Genomic DNA, 21,351 nt, shown 5'->3' with positions numbered 1-21,351 from the left:
GGATCCGCATTCTAGTGCAGTATGTCCCAACTTATATATTGGAAAGCCAGCCATCCAAAGGCCTGGCTGGTGTATCATGGGAAGCAAAATTGTTTCACAGTTCTAGATGCTGCCCTTGCATAGACCGTAGTGGGTGCCCCGGTTGTCATGTAACCTGCATTCTTTTCATCCAAACCCTGCCTATCCACCCTCTTCTGAACCCACATCCGTTTATTCACCACTTGCCCACTATTCCATCTGAAATAAATGATAGGACTTACCTGCTCCAGCACTGTGAATAGATCAGGTGATTGGTGTTTAGGCAATCTGGATGCTATGGGTTGATTTGACCAAGGTCACATAGCCAAGCAGTAGCAGCATGCATCTAAGATTAGAGCCCAAATATTACTTTAACTTCAATCAGTACATCTGGATTTTACTATAATTTCCGGTTTGATGGTCCTGAAAGTCTCTTCCTCTAAGGTGTTCTTTTGGTTTATAAGAACAAGACAGAGAAGCTAAGGAATCTTGGGATCTCAGAGTCTTGCCGAAATACCATTCCTGTGGTTTGTTCATAAGATTGTCTATTAGGAACTTTCGCTTTTTCCAAAGATTTTCACTCTTTACAATGGTTTTCTTGTCTCAGGGTATCCTAAAGTCTCCAGAGGAAGTGGTATAAAAGCAAGAAAAGACACAGATGTTTTCTATTGGATGCAAATTGGAAAAAAGCTTTTGAGATAAAAAGAAATGCCTGAAGCACTTACATAAAGAATAAAATCAACAGTTATGAGATGATAGCAATCTCGAAATAGTCCTGACATATGTATGGTGTGCGTGCAGTGTTGTTCCAAGTAAGGTTCTAAACCACAAGGCGTGGGTTCCAGACCCAATGCTGACATACCAATTTCAAAAATCCAGTATAAGCACAATTATCACTTAGAGTCAACATAATAAAAAGACAAATTTCTGTTCTGACAACACTGGGAAGCTGTATCCTTATATTTTTAAAGTAATCTTTTCATTTGTAAAAATAACATGTAACAACATTAAATAATTGCCTGACCTGGGAGTGTGAGTAAAAGAGAAAATTGCTAAATTGCTAAAAAAAAATTGCTAAACTGCATAATTAATTTATAAATTTATACATAATTAATCGCATAATTTATAAATTTATTGCTAAATTTAGCATAATTGAAAATTGCTAAATTGTGTACGATTATGAAGATGTTGAAAACTGACTTATATCGTGTGAGCAAGGAGGATACATCATTACTGGAAAGGGAAGTAAATTCAATGCAATGAGAGTGAAGGGACCTAATTTGTTTTCTGGAGTCGTGACATCAACAGTGGCACTGGTTTCTGTTGACCAGATGTGTACTTGGGGTCTTGGGTTATTTTGAGTGAAGTATTTAAGATCTGTGGTTACCCTTTTCTAGATGCTTGAAGATGTCTTCCATAATCTCGATCCTGATGGTACAATGAGTGTAGAAGATTTTTTCTATGGCCTGTTCAAAAATGGAAAATCCCTTACACCATCAGCATCTACACCATATAGACAGTTGAAAAGACACCTCTCGATGCAGGTAAGAGATAATAGGAAGTGGTTTCTTTGAGGGTAGAGGTTAGAACCTATTTGAATAATTTTTTAATGAATTAATCTGTCATCCAAAGAAAAGTACTGAAAAAGAGAGAAGAAAAAGAAGAATAAAGGGGGGGGAAAAAAAAGAGACTAAACCATTGGGAGGGAAAAGTTGGGTTTGAGAAATGACCATAAATTGCACAGTGGGAAAGCCACTAATTATGCCTCTTAGTGTCACCTCTGGATCAGAAGAATCCTGGTGTTAAGCAGAGACATATCTCATCTATGTCACAGGACTCTCTACAAGGCCAGTTGTTTTTGATAAGCTTTGTATACTTGGCTCATTTGGGAGAGATCAAAGGGGCTACGTGACTCCTTTTTCTAGCAGTGTATATTAGAGAAACATGCCTCTTGCTCCTTGTGGTTGGGACTGACCCATTCCAATTTTGACCAACATCTTGCTGAAATGCCTGGGGTCAAGCTGACCTTGCTCAAGTCTCTTCCTTCTTGCAGTCTTTTGATGAGAGTGGACGACGTACTACAACCCTGTCGGCAAAGACAAGTACCATTGGCTTTCGAGTCTTTTCCTGCCTGGATGATGGGATGGGCTATGCATCTGTGGAGAGAATCCTTGACACCTGGCAGGAAGAGGGCATTGAGAACAGCCAGGAGATCCTGAAGGTGTGACATCTAAAATGGGAGTACAGTGACAAATCAGGAAAGAGTCGTAAAATCCCAGTGTCTTTTGAAACTCTGTGATTTGATTTGATTTCTCCTTAATGATTTCAGAAGATCTTCACAAGGTCTTTAGAGATAAGACAGCTTTTCTTACCCCCTTTAACCAGGAGTCTGTTGTAAATTGCTTTCCATGTTATTAAACCCCAAATTATTGACAAGAGAAAGGCTCTGGTTTGATCTCTGGCTGGTAAAAATTAGAATTGTACCGTTGTGTTTATTTACAGCACCAGACAGTATTTTTAACAAACATACACATAAGCATGTTATGGTTTCCTTAGAGAAAACTTACTTATGTTCTAGAATGAAGACTGTTCCTAAGCAGTCACTAAAGAAATGCAGTCATCCACTTTTAGGCCATAAATTCCGTTACCTGAGTTTGTATGGCCTTCACATTTTCTGCTTTCAGAGCATAGACTTTGTGACTGTCTTGAACTTATGCCTGGTTCTGATTTCTAGGCCTTGGATTTCAGCCTTGATGGAAATGTCAACTTGACGGAATTGACGTTAGCTCTTGAAAATGAACTTTTGGTCACCAAGAACAGCGTTCACCAGGCAGCTCTGGCCAGCTTTAAGGCTGAGATCCGGCATTTACTGTGAGTTGAGCAGAAGGTTCGCCTGCTCCATTCCCTTTCCTACTTGTCCAGCAATTCAATCTGATGCCTGTGGCAAACATTCTCCGTTCCTATATGCAAATGTGGCTAATTTTCTATCCTCTAATTACTTCATAAACCTTCCTTAAACTGTAGGAAAATGAGGTAGAGCTTAGATTTACATGTAGGTTTTTGAAGGGAACTGTGGAATGCCTTTTTGTTTTTTGTTCGGTTGTCTTGGTTTTGTTCTTGAATTGAAGCAAATCAGGTGAGAGCTTTTTTGGATCTACTTGTTGCTTAGAAACAGTCTTCCTTTAACTCGGTTTATTTCTGATTCTAGGGAGCGAGTTGATCAAGTGGTCAGAGAAAGAGAAAAGCTACGGTCAGATCTGGACAAGGCTGAGAAGCTCAAATCTCTAATGGCCTCAGAAGTGGACGATCACCATGCAGCCATAGAGCGGCGAAACGAGTACAACCTCAGGTGCGACTGGTAGGGCGAGAGCCTTCCTTTCCCACACCCTGGCCCAGGGTAGTGTGTCTGTAGCTGCAGTGCCAGAGCAGAGCAGAGGGGGCGCTGCCTGCCTCTTTAGCCACACCTGACCGCAGTGTCTTAGGTTTGGCCAAGCCTAAAGAAAAGCAGGACACGCTCAATAATTTTTAAAGATTCTTTCCATCTCTCTGTTTCCATTTTTGATGCAGCCTCATATAGACCTCTGACGGAGCTGATGGCAGTTTGTCGGTCTCTCCTTCCCACAGGAAACTGGATGAAGAGTACAAGGAGCGCGTAGCAGCCTTAAAGAATGAACTCCGGAAGGAGAGAGAACAGATCCAGCAACAGGTGGGCAAGCAGCGTTTGGAACTTGAACAGGAAATTGAAAAAGCAAAAACAGAAGAAAACTACATCCGGGACCGCCTCGCCCTCTCTTTAAAGGTAATAGTCCTATTAGTATTCTGTATCTCTGCTGGACTACTATGTGGAAAACCAAGGCTGTGTAAGAGGGCAGTTCTGAACAGGTTCAGTCCAAGGATTCCTTTAAGTTTGCCTAGCTGGGCCATGACCCAGACAAGGCCCCTGCTAGGATATGGATTTTAGGGGTGTCCAGGCTTCTGGTTTGCCAACAGCATTGATGAGAACATCTTGTTCTTCTTTCCCCTGAAGTTGCACTGGGGCCTCAGGGCTGTTTGGTACTTGGTGACACTGTCACCTTTCCCCACAGCTGCTGTTCCAGCACCCCCAGGCCCCTATTTTCAGCAGACGACTTCACCTCCAGCTACACAGAAGCCTTCAGCTTTTCTTCTCTCTGCCTCCAAATGAGTCTTTTCCCCATTACATCCTCCCCTCCTTTCCCACTGCCTCAGTAGAGGGAGTGGTCCTTCTTGTTATTGGATAATATGGTATGGTATAATCTAGAGATTAAAGGTGAGCACTCTGGAGCCAGACTGCCTGTTTCAAATCTGAACACCACCACTTAAGTAAAACCTTGGACCTGTTTGTAATGTACAAAATGGGCACCATAATAATGACTACCCCATGGGGTTGATGTGGAGATTAAACGAGATGATACATATACAGTGTCTGGAAACTAATAAATACATATGAAATACTCTTGTTGCTATTATGAAAGGTCCCTGAAACCACACATTAAAAACTGAGCTAATTACCTCTCCGTAACTACCAAACTGCTTCCTCTACTGACTTTTTCCTGATCTATGCCATTGCCATGTGCTGTGTGTCAGAGTCATCCTCACTCCTCATCACTAATCAGTCTCTAAGTCCCATGACGCTGAGAGATGCCTCTCAGTTTTATCCCCTTCCTCTCCGTTTTCACAGCCTCTGAAATAGGGTCAGAATTCATCATAATTTCTCAACTGACTAATGAGCATCCTGACCACTGCTTTACTCCATCTGTATCTTCCATCTCTTCAGCCTCCATATGGTTACCAGGGGTTCCAGGGGTAAGCACTTGACGATTAGCTGAAAGGTTGGTGGTTCAAACCCACCCAAAGGTACCTTGCAAGACAGCTTGGCAACCTGCTTCCAAAAGGTCACAGCCTTGAAAACCCTATGGAGCAGTTCTGCTCTACACACATGGGGTCGCCATGAGTTGGAATCAACTCAACAGTAACAAACAACAACAACATGGCTACCAGAGTTGTCTTACTAAAAATCAAATATAATCATGATTGTAAAAACATGTTAGCACTGAAGGCCTCTGAAAGGGGGCTTATCATCACTCCTTTCTAACCTCAGCTCCTGCCAGCAACTCCTAGCTCCATGTACCTCAACCCCAGTGAACTTCCCATCAGCAGTCAGCTCCACAGTGGATAGGTCACGATAATACTCCTTCACGGCTTTCTCTAATACTGCAGGCCAAGTTAATAGTGCGTTTCTTATTGTGTTATAGAGTTGTATCTGTATCTGTCTCACCATGTCCAGATCGTGTGTTCCCTGTGGTCAGTAACGATACCTGATGTGTCAGTTTCCAGAGTACCAGCTCAGTGTCCAGCACACAGAGATCGTTTCCATTGTTTCAGCATCTACATTTAGATACACTTTGAATTATTAGAGTTATAGAATTGGTATTTGGGGGAAGATAGTATTTTTCTATCTTTAATGTTTCAAGTACAATCTTTTTCACATATTGCCATGTGAGGGTGTGAACTAGAGTACATTAAAAATGTACTGGCTTTATATTCTTTTGGCAAAATACACTTTGAAAATAATGTTCTTCCTGTCAGCCATTAACACTGGAATAGAAAATAATGTCGAAGCAATGGCATGTCTGTATGGTTTTACTTATTTTTTTTTTAACAAATGAGTAGAAATCATACTAAAAAGTACTATATATACAGACCCTTTTAAATGAAAAAAAAAAAAAACTTGTGGATTTTCAGTAGATATGTTATTATAATAACTTAAGCAAATACAAATGATGAACAACTTACAGTGTCATTTTTACATATTTAAAACCAAAAAAATTTGTAAACTAAATATAAACCAAACTATAATATCATTATAAAAAAAAAATTTTTTTTTTTTTGTAATATCATTAAATGAAAACCGACTGTAGAGTTATTCTACTTTTTATAGTTTTTCTGAGTTCTCTTTTGCTGTCAGTTGAACAAAGTATTTTGTAACCAGTTTTATTTGGCCGTGTATTGAGCCTGTTTTTCGTGTCATTAAATATTCTACTGTAGTGCTATTCCGTACAAATATAATATGAGCCACATACGTAGTCTCAGATTTGTGAGTGGTCACTTTAATAGGTACATAGAACCAGGTAAAATTAATTTCAAATCATTTTATCTAATCCAAACCGGAAAAAGAAAAACCAAACCCATTGCCGTCGAGTCAATTCCAACTCATAGTGACCCTAGGATGGAGTAGAACTGCCCCATAGAGTTTCCAAGGAGTGCCTGGTGGATTCGAACTGCCAACCCTTTGGTTAGCAGCTATAGCACTTAGCCACTATGCCACTAGGATTTCCTTATCTAATCCAGTATCTCCAAAATACTATCATTTTGACATGTAATCAATATACAGAAATTACTGAGATATTACACATTTTTTGTATTAACTCTTTGAAATCTAGTATATATTTTGTGTTTACAGCACATCTGAATTTGTCCTAAATATATTTCAAGTGCTCAATAGCCACATGTGGCTGCTAGTGGTTATCGTAGTGGACAAGAGCACAATTTGACAGGATCAAAAAAAAAAGGAGTCAGGTTTTTGGGTTATAAAATAGAGCCAGATTTTATATTTACCTTTGTCTCTTTTCCATTGTAACCCTTCCAGATAGGCAAATTTTCACAATCTAGAGCACTAATTTATGCTTCATATAAAATGATACAACCATTTAGCTATTTTTTAATCCGTGTCACATTTCATCTCCCCAAATTTCTTCAGGAAAACAGTCGTCTAGAAAAGGAGCTTCTGGAAAATGCAGAGAAATTGGCAGAATATGAGCATCTGACAAACAAACTACAGCGAAATTTGGAGCATGTGTTAGCAGAAAAGGTAAATCTAATTTCCTGATACACAGCCCAAAGTGTAGTTTACTCAAAGGAGCACCAGGGAAATTTCCAGTAGGGAATTTGTTAAGTGGCTAAAGGAAGATGTCATTTCTGCAGGGAAATGCCAGGCATCTGATCCCTGTCTTGGTTGAGCATGTCACTGTAGTATGTTCTCCAGTTGGTGGTGTTTCTGCATAAGGGTCACATTCCTTTCATACTCAGGAGGCTGAGTGAATGCCAGAAACTGGGGCTTTTGGCATGTTACAGGTCAAAGAAGGACATTTGGGAAAAATGACAACATTGTCTTTTCTTTTTCTAGTTTGGTGACCTTGATCCCAGCAGTGCTGAATTCTTCCTGCAAGAAGAGAGGCTGGCGCAGATGAGAAATGAATATGAGCAGCAGTGCAGGGTAAGTGGCTGGAGAGAACTTGGTAGATGGAACAATGCCTAGGTTCAAATCCTGTTGCCACCATTTACCAGCTTTGTGACCTTATGCAAGTCACTTAATCTGTGTGTGCCTCTATTCTTCATCTATAAAATGGCAAAAATAAGAGTACCCACTGAATAGGGTTCTTGGGAAGATTCAACGAGTAAATATAGGTAAAGTGCTTACAACAGTGCCAGGGACATAGTAAGCACCGACACAGACATTAGCCATTAATGTTGTTACTCAGTATCCTGAACTACTAGGGAATCATGCAAACTGCATTTAAGTCTTCTTAGTCTAATTTTTTAGTCTAGGTCAGAAATTGCGAGTGCTTACAGGAAAATGGGTTTTATTTCAAGTGGAAGAATTCCTGGTCGTGTTGATGGCCTTATTCCAGAGTTAGACTTATTCTGTCTTGGGGTGCTCCCTACCCTCTCCAAATCCATCCCTTACTTTATTTACAAAATGCAAAGAAACCTCCCATCAAGTCTTTAGGTGGTAAATGAATCCCAATACCTACCAGTAGGGGCAAAAACATCCTTGTAAATAACAAGAATCTTTTAATTTTTAAAAGTAATTTCCCAAACTTTAGGCATTTGGGTTTTTGTTTTTTTTTTTCCTTGAAACCACAAACACTTGTTTAACAAGGTAAGTAGAACTGGATTCTAACTGCTTTAGATGAAAATTGTAATTATGCAGAGGTGAGGAAAACAGTGACCTTTTTATGTGGTTACTCACATCCTGCCTTTTCAGCAAATACATGCATGCATTTTAAGAAAAGAAATTAAATGTATCTGTTGCTTTTACCATCAAGTTTTGGCTCTAATCAGGGAGAAGTGTTTTCTCTAAATGTCCTTTAATTTAATGAATTTATCAGTAAAACCTGTCAGCTTTACCTAAAAAAAGCACCCCAAATCTATCCACTTCTTTTTTCCACAGCTTTGCGTACTGTACAATCAGCCATTAAGAGTGTACAATTCAATATCTTATATTCACAGAGTTATGCAACCATCACCACAGTCAATTTTAGAACATTTTCATGACCAAAAAAAAAGACCCCTCTACCACAACTATAAATAGTCTTCCCCATGTCCCCCGGTGCTAGGCAACCGCTAATCTACTTCTGTTTCTATAGATTTGCCCGTTCTAGGCATTTCATTTTGTCCTTTGCAGCACAAAAAGTTTTTAATTTTTATTATATCCAATATTTTCTGTTGCTTGTGCTTCTAATGTCGTATCTAAGACCTTTGCTGGTTTTTCAATCCCAGGTATTACAAGACCAAGTGGATGAACTCCAGTCTGAGCTGGAAGAGTATCGTGCACAAGGCAAAGTGTTCAGACTTCCCTTGAAGAACTCCCTGTCAGAAGAGCTTGATGGTAACAGCGGTGGCATTGAGCCTGACCAGGGTAAACATACTCAGACACCACCTTGCCAGAGTCTCTGCCTTTGACCTTTGTTTTTAGAATCATGGTTGAATGTACGATTGCAAAATTTTGGAAAGTAAAAAAAAAAAAAGATTTTGGCAATACTATTTTCTTGAGCTGTTTCACTTGTGGTCTGGTTTTTAGTTTGTCCTTGAAGTCTTTATGAGAATATTTCCATCTGATTTTGGTATGCATCAACAAAGGAATGGAAAAATAAAACCACAGGGTGTTTGCTATGTTTAAAAGAAAACAATGAAAACTGGCCACAAATCTGAGAACCCAGGCCTTTGGAGTGTTAGAGTGCAGGCATGAGCTATTGCTGAATCCTTCCTTTTTAAGAGAGTATCTATCTGGTATGAAGATGATTTTGGAGAGGAGGCCAGCCAGAAACCACAGAATCCATAGCTGGTTTTCTTATGCTAGCTGTGCTGAGTGTCTGCATTGCTTCCGCAAAACAAGTAAGGGCTGGTTGCCTGTGCCTTTGAGGAAGATTTTGAGTGATGAGGTCAGAAGGCAGAGTTGTTTGGGATTCCCATCCACATCCATCATGAGCCCTTTTCCTCCCTCCCGGTAGCCTCTTTCCTCAGGTGTGTTGACTTTCAATTTCAGAAACCCTAATTAGGGCTCCTAACTAATTTTTCTGTTACAAATCATTGGGGCAGGAGTACAGGTTTTTGCAAGGGTTGTTTATTCCTCTCCTCACCTAGTAACTCTTAAATAAAAAAGTGATTGGGGAGGGGAGAGGAAGAAGCCTTAATACCTTTTCTCTGACTCTTGGCTCACTTATTGTAGTCTTAAGGATGAAACCCAACTGATGATATTTCTCAGCCACTTTTTTCTGGGATTTTCCATAAATGACCAAGTGTTGGGGTGCTTCACGTGGATAAATGAAGCTATACCATCTTCGGGTACTCACAGCCCAGATATCACTTCTCAGTTGGGGATATGCCACCATATATGAAGAGAGAGGCCAAAGCAAGAATGCCAGCCCCAGCTGTTGGACCCAGCCAAAGAAGAGCCCCTTTCCCCCATCTGAAAATGTCCCCCACATCAAAAACTCTTTTGGGTCCCCCCACCTTAATGGTTTCTTCGTAGCATTACACATAATCATTTTGTCTGTGTACTAGGTCAGCCCCCAACTTACGTTGCACATTTCCACCAACATCTATCTCATTAATCATTGTGGGTGGTTACAGAGGTGAACTCATATGGATGAACTAAGAATTTTTACCCTAAACTGCCTATACTCAGGGCTCTAACTTATGCCCTATTTTTAATTTTAGCTGATAATTTAAAATGTAGCTCTACCCGTATCCCAGGAAATTCATATTACAGTACCCAGTTGGCTATAATATTGAGTGAAGCGTTGGCTATCTTGACCCATGGAGTTAACTTCTCAAGGCATAGCAGCGAGTGTGCTGCTGTCCATTCATTCCCCTGGCCCACTGCCCCCCTGCTAATTTGTCTCTCAGTATTTGTTGAATGGATAAATGGCTGGTTGGTTTGACCAAACTACCTCACCCTGCGGCATTTTCACTTGGAGGTCACCTTCAAGCAGCAGTTTCCACACCTACCCCCACCTACTGTTCAAAAAGAGGGATTCCGTTAAGATTTGATGAACTGCCTGTACGTGGAAGGATCTGTTTACCTTCATTTCTTACTGTTTGCCCTAATGCTTGAGAGGGTCCCTGGATAGCACAAATGGCTTGCGTTAGACTACTGATCTGAAGGTTGGCAGTGGTTCAAACCCACCGACTGGCACCATAGAAGAAAGGCCTGGTGATCTGCTTCCATAAAGATTTCAGTAAAAAAAATAAAAAGCCCTATGGAGCAGTTCTGTTCTGTGACATGGGGGCACCATGAGTTGGAAACAACTCAACAGCAACAGATTTTTTTTCTTGAGAATAGAAGGGACTTTTCTTGCCTTCTTTTGTTTCCTAGTAGATCACATCTGGGGCAGTTTAGGCTGAACATTCTCCGTAGTTAAACTGGATGTCCCCCCTCAGATGCCAGATTGTGTTATTTGAAGAGCCTGTCACCAGGTCAATGGGTCCCATGTGTTTTCAGGGCTTGGTTCTGAAGTGTGCAATCCTTTGAATATGAGCATTGAGGCGGAGCTGGTCATCGAACAGATGAAAGAACAACATCACAGGGACTTGTGTTGCCTAAGACTGGAGCTTGAAGATAAAGTAAGTCTTTTTTGCCAATCCAGTTCTCTAATTTCTTTGAGTTCAAATAGGCTTATGTCTGTAGGGCATCCCCAGTTCTTTATTTCTCATAGAGCAGTACTTTCTATGCATTTCCTATTTTGTCTAGTGGCTACCAGGAACCCACTCCCTCAGGCTGGTTTCATAGGCTCTAAGTGAGGCCTTACCCTCCTGGGAGAGAGTTTCTCCAATATGTAATATCTTCGGCTCTGGTCATGTGAAACTTGAAGCTTAGAAACCATAATATTATTTTCAACCTGTTAAAAATACCTCTTAATACTCAAACCTGCATCTAAGTACATGTTTTAGATTCATACCAAAAAAGTTCTTTGATACAGCATTAGCTACTAAATCAGATACAAGTTCTGAGCCTTGGAGTCCAAAATCCTTTATCGTGTGCCTCAACTTACATTTCTAGTCTTCTTTTTCACTATCCTTTTGAGTTAATTTAGCCTCCGGCCAAACAGGGGAGTTTACTGTTCTCCATCAAACTCTGCCCTCTTTTGCCACCATGTCTTTGCTCACACTGTTAATCCTCTGCTTCTTGAAAGTCTACTCCTCCTTCAGAGTTTATATCCAGTGCTGCCCCTCTCATGAAACTGTTCCTGAATTTCCTCAACCAAATCTGATTTTTCCCTCATTTGCATCCCCATTTTACGCCACAGCTCTTTTTTCTATATGTTTTGTTTTATGTTCTGCTTTGTGTTATACTTGTTTTTACTTGACCATAACCATGTCTATACTGGTTTCTCCTTCATGGTAGGCATTATGTCTTAACCAACTTTGTGTTCCCATGAGGTCCCATGCCCAATAGGTATTCAGTAAATGTTTGAATTTAATTATTTTAAGACTCTAGATTTGCTGTTTGTGAGGATGCATTTCAAAGGATGCACTGGAAGGCAAGTGGTGTACATTTGAAAGTCTGTTCAGTTTTTAACAGAGCTGTTCAGAAACTAATAAAATTCAGCCCCACTAAAAGGAAGGCAAGCCATGCCTGACTTAAATATATCTTGCTTAAAGTGTTTTTTGAATTAAGTTAATTTATAAAACAAAATGGGAAATCTGAGGATGTCTTATGGGGAAAAAGTACTTGCTGCCCACATCACCCTCCTTTCCACGGCCTTTGGTGAAATAATCTTGTCGTGGTTACACTTTTTGATTTTAGGTGCGCCATTATGAAGAGCAGCTAGATGAGACCAAGGTCACCTGTGAAAAGGAGCAGGAGAGCATGAAGCAGAAGTATGAGGATGAAATACACACCTTGGAAAAGCAAATTAGTGGCCTTAAAAATGAAATTGCAGAACTTCAGGAGCAAGCCATGGTGCTAAAGGAGACACAGCACAAGACTACCTGCAGACACCAGGAGGAGAAAAAACAACTGCAAATGAAGTTTGATGAAGAACAGACTCATTTGGAGGAAAAGCTAAGGCTGGAACATGAAGTAGACCTCAAGGCTAGACTGGAGCAGGTAGAGGAAAGCTTTAACCGCGAGAGGGAAGGACTCATTCATAAAGGCGCCTGGGCAGAAGAGAAGGTGAGAGACTTAACTCAGGAACTAGAACAGTTTCACCAGGAGCAGCTGAAAATCCTGGTGGAGAAGCATACCCTAGAAAAAGAGGAGTTGCAGAAAGAGCTCTTGGAAAAACACCACAGGGAACTCCAAGAGGGGAGGTAAGAAAATGAGGGGAAGTGGAGCAGCCTGGGGCATCGTCTCTCAGGACACCAGAAGTTCTAGTCAGTTAAGGAGACTTTGAAAAATCAGAAGGCATAATAGTCCATTGATTGACTAGATTCCTTTGTAATTTTTCAGCATGCTTTGCCGTTGCTTAGCCATAAGCCTACCTTGGGGTTATTGGAACTGTGTGTTTCTGTTGTTGTTGCTTTAAAAAAAAAAAAAAGAGGAAAGTATTTATTGTGTCAAGACGTATTGTATCTTATAAGGCACCAGATAAGGATAAGATTATCCCAAACATGGTTCCTTCCTAGTTCAGTCTTGTTGTTTTCTGAGAAAGGCTATTTATAAGCTGGATTCTGGGCAAAATTACATTTCCTTCCAGAATTATGAAACCAGCACTTTGTGCTTACCTTTCTCACACAAAACCCCAGGTACATTGGAGGGCACTGGTGCGTCACACTCAGTTAACTCGATGCTACTTTATTAAGTAAGAAGCAAAAGCAAAACGAATTTGTTAATATGTGTGGTTTATATAACTAATATCCTATCTTATTTAAAGATAGGATGTTATTACCTTAATCACTTATTTAAAATGAAAGAATTTTATATATTTCCCAAGTTAGGGGTTAGGTTAATATGCATGTGATCATTGAATATAAAATATGAATTTAAGCCCTAGGCTAAAAGTCCAGTACATGTAAGTTTGGGAATATGCCAAAGAATTTGGTTTCTAAATTTGTCCTCTAAATGCAGAAAGAGGTGACTGTGTCTTCTAAGTTAATTATGGCTGCCAGTTTTAGCTCTCAGAAATGAGACCCATTCCCAGGATACATGAATCACATAAGAATATGTGAAGACAGTTTTTAGAAAGTGTTTTAAATTGTTCACTTGGCAGCCTTTTCTATGCATGGTAAAATGTTTTTTGTTTGCTTCCGGAGTTGGCAGCAGTTTCAGTAATGCTGTATGTTGACCACATGTAGGGAAAAAATGGAAACTGAGTATAATAGAAGAACCTCTCAGATAGAAGCCCAATTTCTGGCTGATTGCCAGAAAGTCACTGAGAGATATGAAGACGCTCTGCAAAGCCTGGAGCAGCGCTATTGCCAAGAGCTGAAGGACCTCCTAGAACAGCAACGTGAGGAGAAATCCCAGTGGGAATTTGAAAAGGAAGAGCTCATCCAGGAGTGTGCAGAAGCCCAGGAGCAACTTAAAGAGACCCTTCAAAGAGAGAAAGCAACTTCTCTGGTCCTGACCCAGGAGAGAGAGATGCTAGAGAAAACATACAAAGAACATTTGAACAGTTTGGTTGTTGAGAAAGAGAAACTACTCAAAGACCTGGAGGATCTAAAAACTGTGTCTGAAAGTCAGCAAAGCCTACTGTCCAGCCACATACTTGAGCTGAAGAGCAATCACGAAAGAGAACTGAAGGACTGTGAGCAGGTCCTGTGCCAGGCAGGGGCCTCAGAGCAGCTGGCCAGCCAGCGGCTTAAGAAGCTAGAGATGGAACGTGACCAGGAAAGGCAGGAAGTGATGTCCAAGCTTCTGGCCATGGAGAACATTCACAAAGAGGCCTGTGAGAAAGCAGATCAAGAGAGGGCCGAGATGAGCACAGAAATCTCCAGGCTGCAGAATAAATTAAAGGAAATGCAGCAGGCATCTCCTCTCTCCAGGCTTGAGAGTGGCTGCCAGGCAATGGGAGTGGGGGAGGCAGAAGGAAATGGCACCATGTCCCTGCTGCAGCAAGGGGAGCAGCTGTTGGAAGAAAATGGAGATGTCCTCTTAAGCCTGCAGAGAGCTCACGAACGAGCAGTGAAGGAAAATGTGAAAATGGCTACTGAAATTTCTAGGCTGCAGCAAAGGCTGCAAAAATTAGAGCCAGGGTCAGTAACATCTTCATGTTTAGATGAACCAAATACTGAATTTTTGGCAAGTTCTCTGGAACAAATAGAGCCATTTTTACTGCAAAACAGAATGAAGCAAGTAGAAAGTGTACCCAAGAAGTGTGTCCTAAGTGACTTGCAAGATGATGAGACTCGAGATCTGGAAAGTACAGAAACGAGCTCTGTTCGGAGGCAGGAGGCCAAAATAGAGTCTGAAGCATCAATAGAGAGTTTTTCCGAGCTTGAAAATAGTGAAGAGACCAGAGCTGAAACCTGGGACCTAAAGATTAAGATAAGTCAGCTTCAGGAACAACTAACAGTCTTACGTGCAGACTGCGACCGAGCTTCTGAAAAGAAACAAGACCTTCTTTTTGATGTTTCAGTGCTCAAAAAGAAACTAAAGATGCTTGAAAGAATCCCTGAGGCTTCCCCCAAGTATAAGTTGTTATATGAAGATGCTAGTAGAGAAAATGACTGTCTTCAGGAAGAGCTGAGAGTGATGGAGACTCGGTACGATGAAGCACTAGAAAATAACAAAGAACTTACTTCAGAAGTGTTCAGGTTGCAGGAAGAACTCAAGAAAGTTGAGCAAGTGACTGAGACATTCCTTAGCCTAGAAAAGAGTTATGATGAAGTCAAAGGAGAAAACGAGGAGCTGCATGTCCTGGTTTTGAGACTTCAAGGAAAGATTGAGAAACTGCAGGGAAGATCAGTGCTACAATGTGACTGCTTCTCCTTATGGGAAGCCCATTTAGATAACCTGCAAGTTGAACCTGATGAAAAGATACTTGAACTAAATCAGACCCTGGAAGAGTGTGCGCCAAAGGTTATGAATGTACACCATTTTATAGAAGAACATAAACAAGAAAACCAATACCTTGAGCCAGAGAATACACAACTCCTGGAAAAGGTAAAAGCACATGAAGTAGCTTGGTTACAAAGAATGATTCAGACACATCAAGAAAAGCCAAAAATACAGAACCAAGTTATACTAGAAGAAAATACTGCCCTTCTAGGCCTTCAAGACAAACACTTTCAGCGTCAGGCCACAATAGCAGAGTTAGAGCTGGAGAAAAAAAAGCTACAGGAGCTGACTAGAAAGTTGAGGGAGAGAGTCACTGCTTTAGTTAAGCAAAAAGATGTATCTTCTCAAGGAGAAAAGGAGGAAGAACTGAAGTCAATGATGCATGACTTGCAAAGCACCTGCAGTGAGATGCAGCAAAAAGTTGAACTTCTAAGGTAACGTATGTACCTTCTAAGCTTCACGGAATCCCACAGAGCACCTCACCAGATCTAACTTCCACTGTTCGCTGAGCCTAGAGAACTAACCTGTTAGTCTTCAAGAAGAAAGCAGTCCTGTAGACGTCCTTCTGCTTCTGTGTCGCATTAACAAATAGAATAACCTTGCTTAGGAGGCATTCCCTTCCTCTGTAGGAAATAAATGTTATTCTATGGGAGGTGAAAGCTCATAATGCCAAGTGTTTGCTGTTTAACCATATGCATCATCAATGCATGTTATGTCTTTAACTCCTTTCTAGCACTTACTTCATTTGGATGAATAGATGACTTTTTTCCTTTAGCTAAACATTATTTTCCTCATTTTGATGTAACATGGTATATGCGAATGAATGCCTTTTGTGTATTATTAACTCAATTGGTAGATAAGAACTCTTATACGTGAAAAATTTTGTGTTTTGTGGCTTATAATTTTTCGCTTACATCACTTGAAGTACATGTTGATATCCTACAGTAGAGATTTATCTCAGAATATATAATTTTATTGAGGTGCTACCAGATTCTAATAAATGTGCTTGAAGAATAAATAAAAAATGAAACTAATCTGAATCACTTGACTTTATAAAACACAATTGCAGTACCCTTCTAGCAGATTTCATATTTAAAAGATGTGTAAAATATTACCTCATGTCTGAAATATCTTAATGATATAAAACAAAAATAATTTAATTCTAAATGTAGTTTTTTCCTCCTCATGCTTCAGACCATATTTAGATCAAAAACTCAAAATATAATGAAATGAAAAAAATTACAAGCCATTATTAGTGTACATATTTCAGCATGGCCTTTGATTTATGCAGTGAAATGTCTTTCTAGGTACCCTGGTCTAAATGTAAACCTAATACATCTTTGTAATGTATAGTAATATGGCTTATATCAGTTCACCATAGGTAGGGCTTGAGTCATTTGTGCAAAGCAGTATGCTTGCCATTGAGAAAATCAACAACCAGAGTGGGCATTCCTGTCTCCATGTTCAAGTTTCTCAGCCATACTCACCTAACATATTTTAGTAAAATTCTTACATCCCAAATGAAATGAGTCAATATGCCGTAGCCTGATTTCCAAGTACTAAAAGACTACTAATTTAGATTTTTCTTTTTAACTGGCGTGGAGTACTTGTTTTATTGGAAGTCACTAGAAAGTATTTTCCAAAGATGCCAGATGACTGTCTTGTTGTAACTTTTTTTTTTTTAAATCTCTGTACTTCAGATATGAATCTGAGAAACTTCAAGAGGAAAATTCTATTTTGAGAGACGAAATTACTAGTTTAAATGAAGAAGATAGCATTTCTAACCTGAAATTAGGGAAATTAAATGGATCTCAGGAAGAAATATGGTAAGACATATACTTAAACTTTCTTAAGAGCATTTTGTGAGGACTAAAACTGTTTTACTTCAGTTTTTAAAGCCTAACTCTTAAGTCATATTTTCATCATCCCTTTAGGAAAAAAATAGAAACTGTAAAAAAGGAAAAAGATGCAGTTCAGAAGATGGTTGAAAATTTAAAGAAACAGGTAAGAAGGTATTTAAAATTTCCCATTGTTTCTGGATTCTAAAATTTACTTTTTTTTTATTTGAAATTTACAGATTTTCAGAATATGCTCCCAGGATAACATATAGCATGTGATGGTGAGAGTATTCCAAAATCTCTTAAGAAAATTTAAGTCTGTGTCTTACCACATTTCTTCCTGAGTTTGAAAATGGAAATTCATCTCATGCCGACTCTAAACTGGTTTTCTATTAAATTTCATATATATTATTTCTAGACCCTGAGTGCTTAATATAGGCTTTATAACTGGGGGGCAGGGACATATCTCTAAAACCATACCTGTGAAATGTTAGCTCTATCCGTCATGCAGTTTGGTGGAAGAGTAGAAAGATCACAGTCTTAGAAATAAGATGTCTCAAGGGCACATCTCACTGCTTGACTGAGAGTCACTGTTCAGTGAATGTTAAGTCCTTCCCCTTTCCTCACTGTGATTGAAAGCAGAAGTTAGGGACAGAATTTCGCAGATGTAGAATGCTGGTTAATCAGTATATCAGTTCACAGAATTATGATTTATTCTGGCAGCTTGTGCCATTCAACACCCAATTTGTATAATCTCACAATGTATAATTGTGCAAGGGAAGACCATTTAAGAATCTGTCTGAAATAAGTCAGAGGACAACGACATACTGGGAAAAAGGGTATTTGAAATACTTGATATGGACAGGATATTAACATCCAAAATATATTTTGTGTACTTAAAAATAAATGGCAAACCTGGTTGAAAAATGGGCAATCAACATGAACAGTCCAGTCAGAAAAAAAGAATACAACATAAAAACATGATGAGTCACATTAGTGATTGGGGAAGTGCAAGTTAAATGAGTTTCTATTTTTCACCTATCAAATTGGCAGAAAAATAAAGATTGGTATCATCTGGTGTTAGCAAGGTGTGAGGAAGAGTGTGTTCACACACTGTCGATAGGACTGTAAATTGGTACGACTTGTGAGAAAGATATTTTGTTAATATCTATCAAGATTGTAATATATGTGCATACCTTCTAACCCAGCAATCCCACTTCTAAGAAATGATCCTAAAAACAAAGTGCTACCATGTATAGAGGTATTTTCCAAACTATTATTTTGTTTATTCATAATTAAAAGAAAAATAACAAACCTGTATGTCTATCAAAATGGATAAATGCATGGAACATCTTGATACAGTAGAATACTTACTGTATGACCACTTTTTAAAAAACCAGGTAGTGCTTTCTGAATGTACTGACTTGGAAAGAAAAATGTCTATAAGACATTGTAAGTGATTAAAGTAGACTGCCAAAACATGAAATTATCTAAATATTTGTTAAAAAGAAGAAGAATCTATATGTGTATATAGGTTTTTATATATGCAGAGAAAATTATCTGGAGGGATACGTGCCCAGCTGTGAACAGTGGATACCTCCATGGGGTAGAATTGAACTGAGTGTTAACACTTCTTCATACACTTCCAGAATGATTGAATTTGTAATAATGAGCATGTATAATTTGTTATTAAAACTACATAGAGAGGGGAAAAAACAGTCTCTAAATCTGTGTCTTAGCAGAAGTGGGATAACCAGTTTTTTAAACTTATTTTAATTAGATTTCAGAATTAAAAGCCAAAAACCAACAGTTGGATTTGGAAAATACAGAACTTAGCCAAAAGAACTCTCAAAATCAGGAAGAATTGCAAAAACTTAATCAACGTCTGGCAGAAATGCTATCCCAGAAAGAAAAAGAGCCAGGACATGGTACATTTGAGGAATGGGAACAAGAAAAGTGTAATCTGACAGAAGAACTGGAACATTGTAAAGTGCAGGTATGGTCTGTAGACACCCTATAGTTTTCCTTGAGGAAATCCCAAGAAATAGAAGAAATGCTTGTATTAAATTTCTTATACAAAAAGCCTCAATAATTAAAACAGTGTGGTACTGGCACATAAATAAACAAATAGATCAGTGGAATAGAAAGTCTAGAATTAGACCCAAATACATATGGAAACTTAGTAAAACAAAGGTAGCTAGCTTCTCAAATCACTGGGGTAAAGACAGACTTTTTAATAAATGGTACTAGGACAACTGGATAGTCATTGAAAAAGGGGGGAAATTAAACCTGTGTCTTATACCACATGTAAGAATAAATTCCAAATGAATTAGGAATCTAAATACAAAAAATAATACAAGTGCCAGAAGAAACATTGATGAATTCCCTTTAACTTAGTGTACACAAAAGCTTTCTAATTGTGATTCAGGAACCAGAGGCAATAAAAGAAAAGATTGATAAATTCTACTACATAAACATTAAAAAATAAAATTTGCATGACAAAATAACAATGTCTAAAGACAACTAACAAACTGAGAGAAAATATTTGCAACATATGCTACAAATGGCTACTATCCCTGGCATATAAAAAACTGTTAAAATTGAGGGACATAGGACCAAAAACCCTGTAAAAAAAAAAAAAGTGGGAAAAACACATGAACAATTCAAGGAAAAAAAAAAAGATATTAAAATGGCCCTCAAACCTGTGATACAGACATTCAGCATCACTCATAATTAGATAAAAGCAAATTTAAACAACACTGAGATACTATTTCTTACCTGTTAGACTGGAAAATTTTTTAAATATGACAACACATTTTGTCAATGAGGCTGTGGGAAAACAGTCACTTTCATACATCCCTGGTGGGAATGCAGACTGGCACAGTCCATCCTTCTGGAGGGAAATTTGGCAATACCTAAGAAAACTACATATGTACTTAGATCCCAGCCCAACGATCCCACTTCTGAAATCTACTCTGAAGATAACACCTCTGACGATGTGAAAAAGTCTATGCTGAAGGTTATTCATTGCAGTATTGTTTGTAATTGCAAAATATCAGGAACAACCCAGATGCCCATACATAGGAGAGTGGTTGGATAAACTGTGGTACAGCCACACAGTGGTGTGCTATGTATCTGTAAAAAATAAAAGACTGAGGAAGATCTTTATGAACTGACATATAGTGATTTCCAAGATAAAACTATTAAGGGAAAAAGGCAAAGTATAATATGCCTGTAGTATGCTTCTCTCCATGGAAGAAAGAAGGGGACATAAGAAAATATGCATGTATCTGCTCATTTGAGCAAAGGAATATAGGATTTATGCTTCCCTCCATGGAAGAAAGAAGGGGACATAAGAAAATATGCATGTATCTGCTCATTTGAGCAAAGGAATATAGGAATGATAAACCTAAACTAAAGGGATTGGTTGCCTATAGAGGATGGGTGAGAAAGGAATAAAAAAATAGGGGAATGGGATAGAAGGAATGGGGAAGGGAGCGGCACTTCCCTGAGTCTATCCTTTCATTTAGTTCTAACTCTTAGGACCATAGTAATGTTTCACAGACTCCTAAAATAAACAATCAAAACCAGCCAAGATTTGGGAGGATGCCAGCTTATGAATCTATCTCGTAAATGGATACTATAACCACACTAAGGGGATGGAGAAGATAATAACTAAGCCATTTAGAAAATAGTACTTTGACTGGATACTGTAGGGATAAAAGACAAAAAGAACTGTACATGTGTGCTGTAACCTAGTCAGTAAATGTCTTTCTGATGGGGACGTACATTAGCAACTCTGAAACTACTTTATGTGACTACTAGAATTGAACAGATAAATAAATACATTGTAGACAAGAAGAATCGGATTTCTCACTGTTGGAGAAGGAAGTTACAAGTGAGGAAAGAGGGAAGGCCCAAATGAACCCTGTGATGTTGCACTGGAATCCAAGGTGTCAGTATAAATTCATGGTTTTAATAGATATACAGATAGGTAGATACAGAAATGAGATGCGTGGATGCTCTTAGGTTAGTACACATGTATTTCCCAACTCTGTCCGCTGAGAGTGCCTAGAAGCAGTGACGCTGCAGCAGTGATGAAGGTACCTAGCGCCCAGTTCTTGGTTTCTAAATATCATTCTCCTATAAAAGAACTCCTATAAAAGTTCCTATATAAGAACTGCTTTAGGT

At 39.0% G+C, this 21,351-nt stretch overlaps 1 protein-coding gene across 7 annotated transcripts in view; it reads left to right on the top strand.

Annotated features, from left to right (window-relative positions):
* NIN (ninein) overlaps positions 1 to 21,351 on the top strand; it is a 116,793-nt gene that overhangs the window by 68,076 nt on the left and 27,366 nt on the right. For 5 of the 7 annotated variants that reach the window (XM_064292460.1, XM_064292458.1, XM_064292459.1 and 2 more), the window contains 14 exons: positions 1,416 to 1,562; positions 2,072 to 2,239; positions 2,753 to 2,889; positions 3,227 to 3,367; positions 3,643 to 3,817; positions 6,797 to 6,907; positions 7,223 to 7,312; positions 8,599 to 8,737; positions 10,823 to 10,944; positions 12,128 to 12,633; positions 13,618 to 15,756; positions 17,023 to 17,148; positions 17,257 to 17,326; positions 18,941 to 19,156. In XM_064292460.1, coding sequence (XP_064148530.1) covers positions 1,416 to 1,562; positions 2,072 to 2,239; positions 2,753 to 2,889; positions 3,227 to 3,367; positions 3,643 to 3,817; positions 6,797 to 6,907; positions 7,223 to 7,312; positions 8,599 to 8,737; positions 10,823 to 10,944; positions 12,128 to 12,633; positions 13,618 to 15,756; positions 17,023 to 17,148; positions 17,257 to 17,326; positions 18,941 to 19,156 — 4,287 coding nt within the window. The remainder of the gene's footprint in view (positions 1 to 1,415; positions 1,563 to 2,071; positions 2,240 to 2,752; positions 2,890 to 3,226; positions 3,368 to 3,642; positions 3,818 to 6,796; positions 6,908 to 7,222; positions 7,313 to 8,598; positions 8,738 to 10,822; positions 10,945 to 12,127; positions 12,634 to 13,617; positions 15,757 to 17,022; positions 17,149 to 17,256; positions 17,327 to 18,940; positions 19,157 to 21,351) is intronic. The other 2 variants (XM_064292463.1, XM_064292464.1) reach the window with 1 other exon arrangement.

The sequence above is a fragment of the Loxodonta africana genome, chromosome 10, assembly GCF_030014295.1.
Source record: "Loxodonta africana isolate mLoxAfr1 chromosome 10, mLoxAfr1.hap2, whole genome shotgun sequence".
Classification (NCBI taxonomy): Eukaryota; Metazoa; Chordata; class Mammalia; order Proboscidea; family Elephantidae; genus Loxodonta; species Loxodonta africana.
This window is presented reverse-complemented; position numbering and strand designations above follow the sequence as displayed.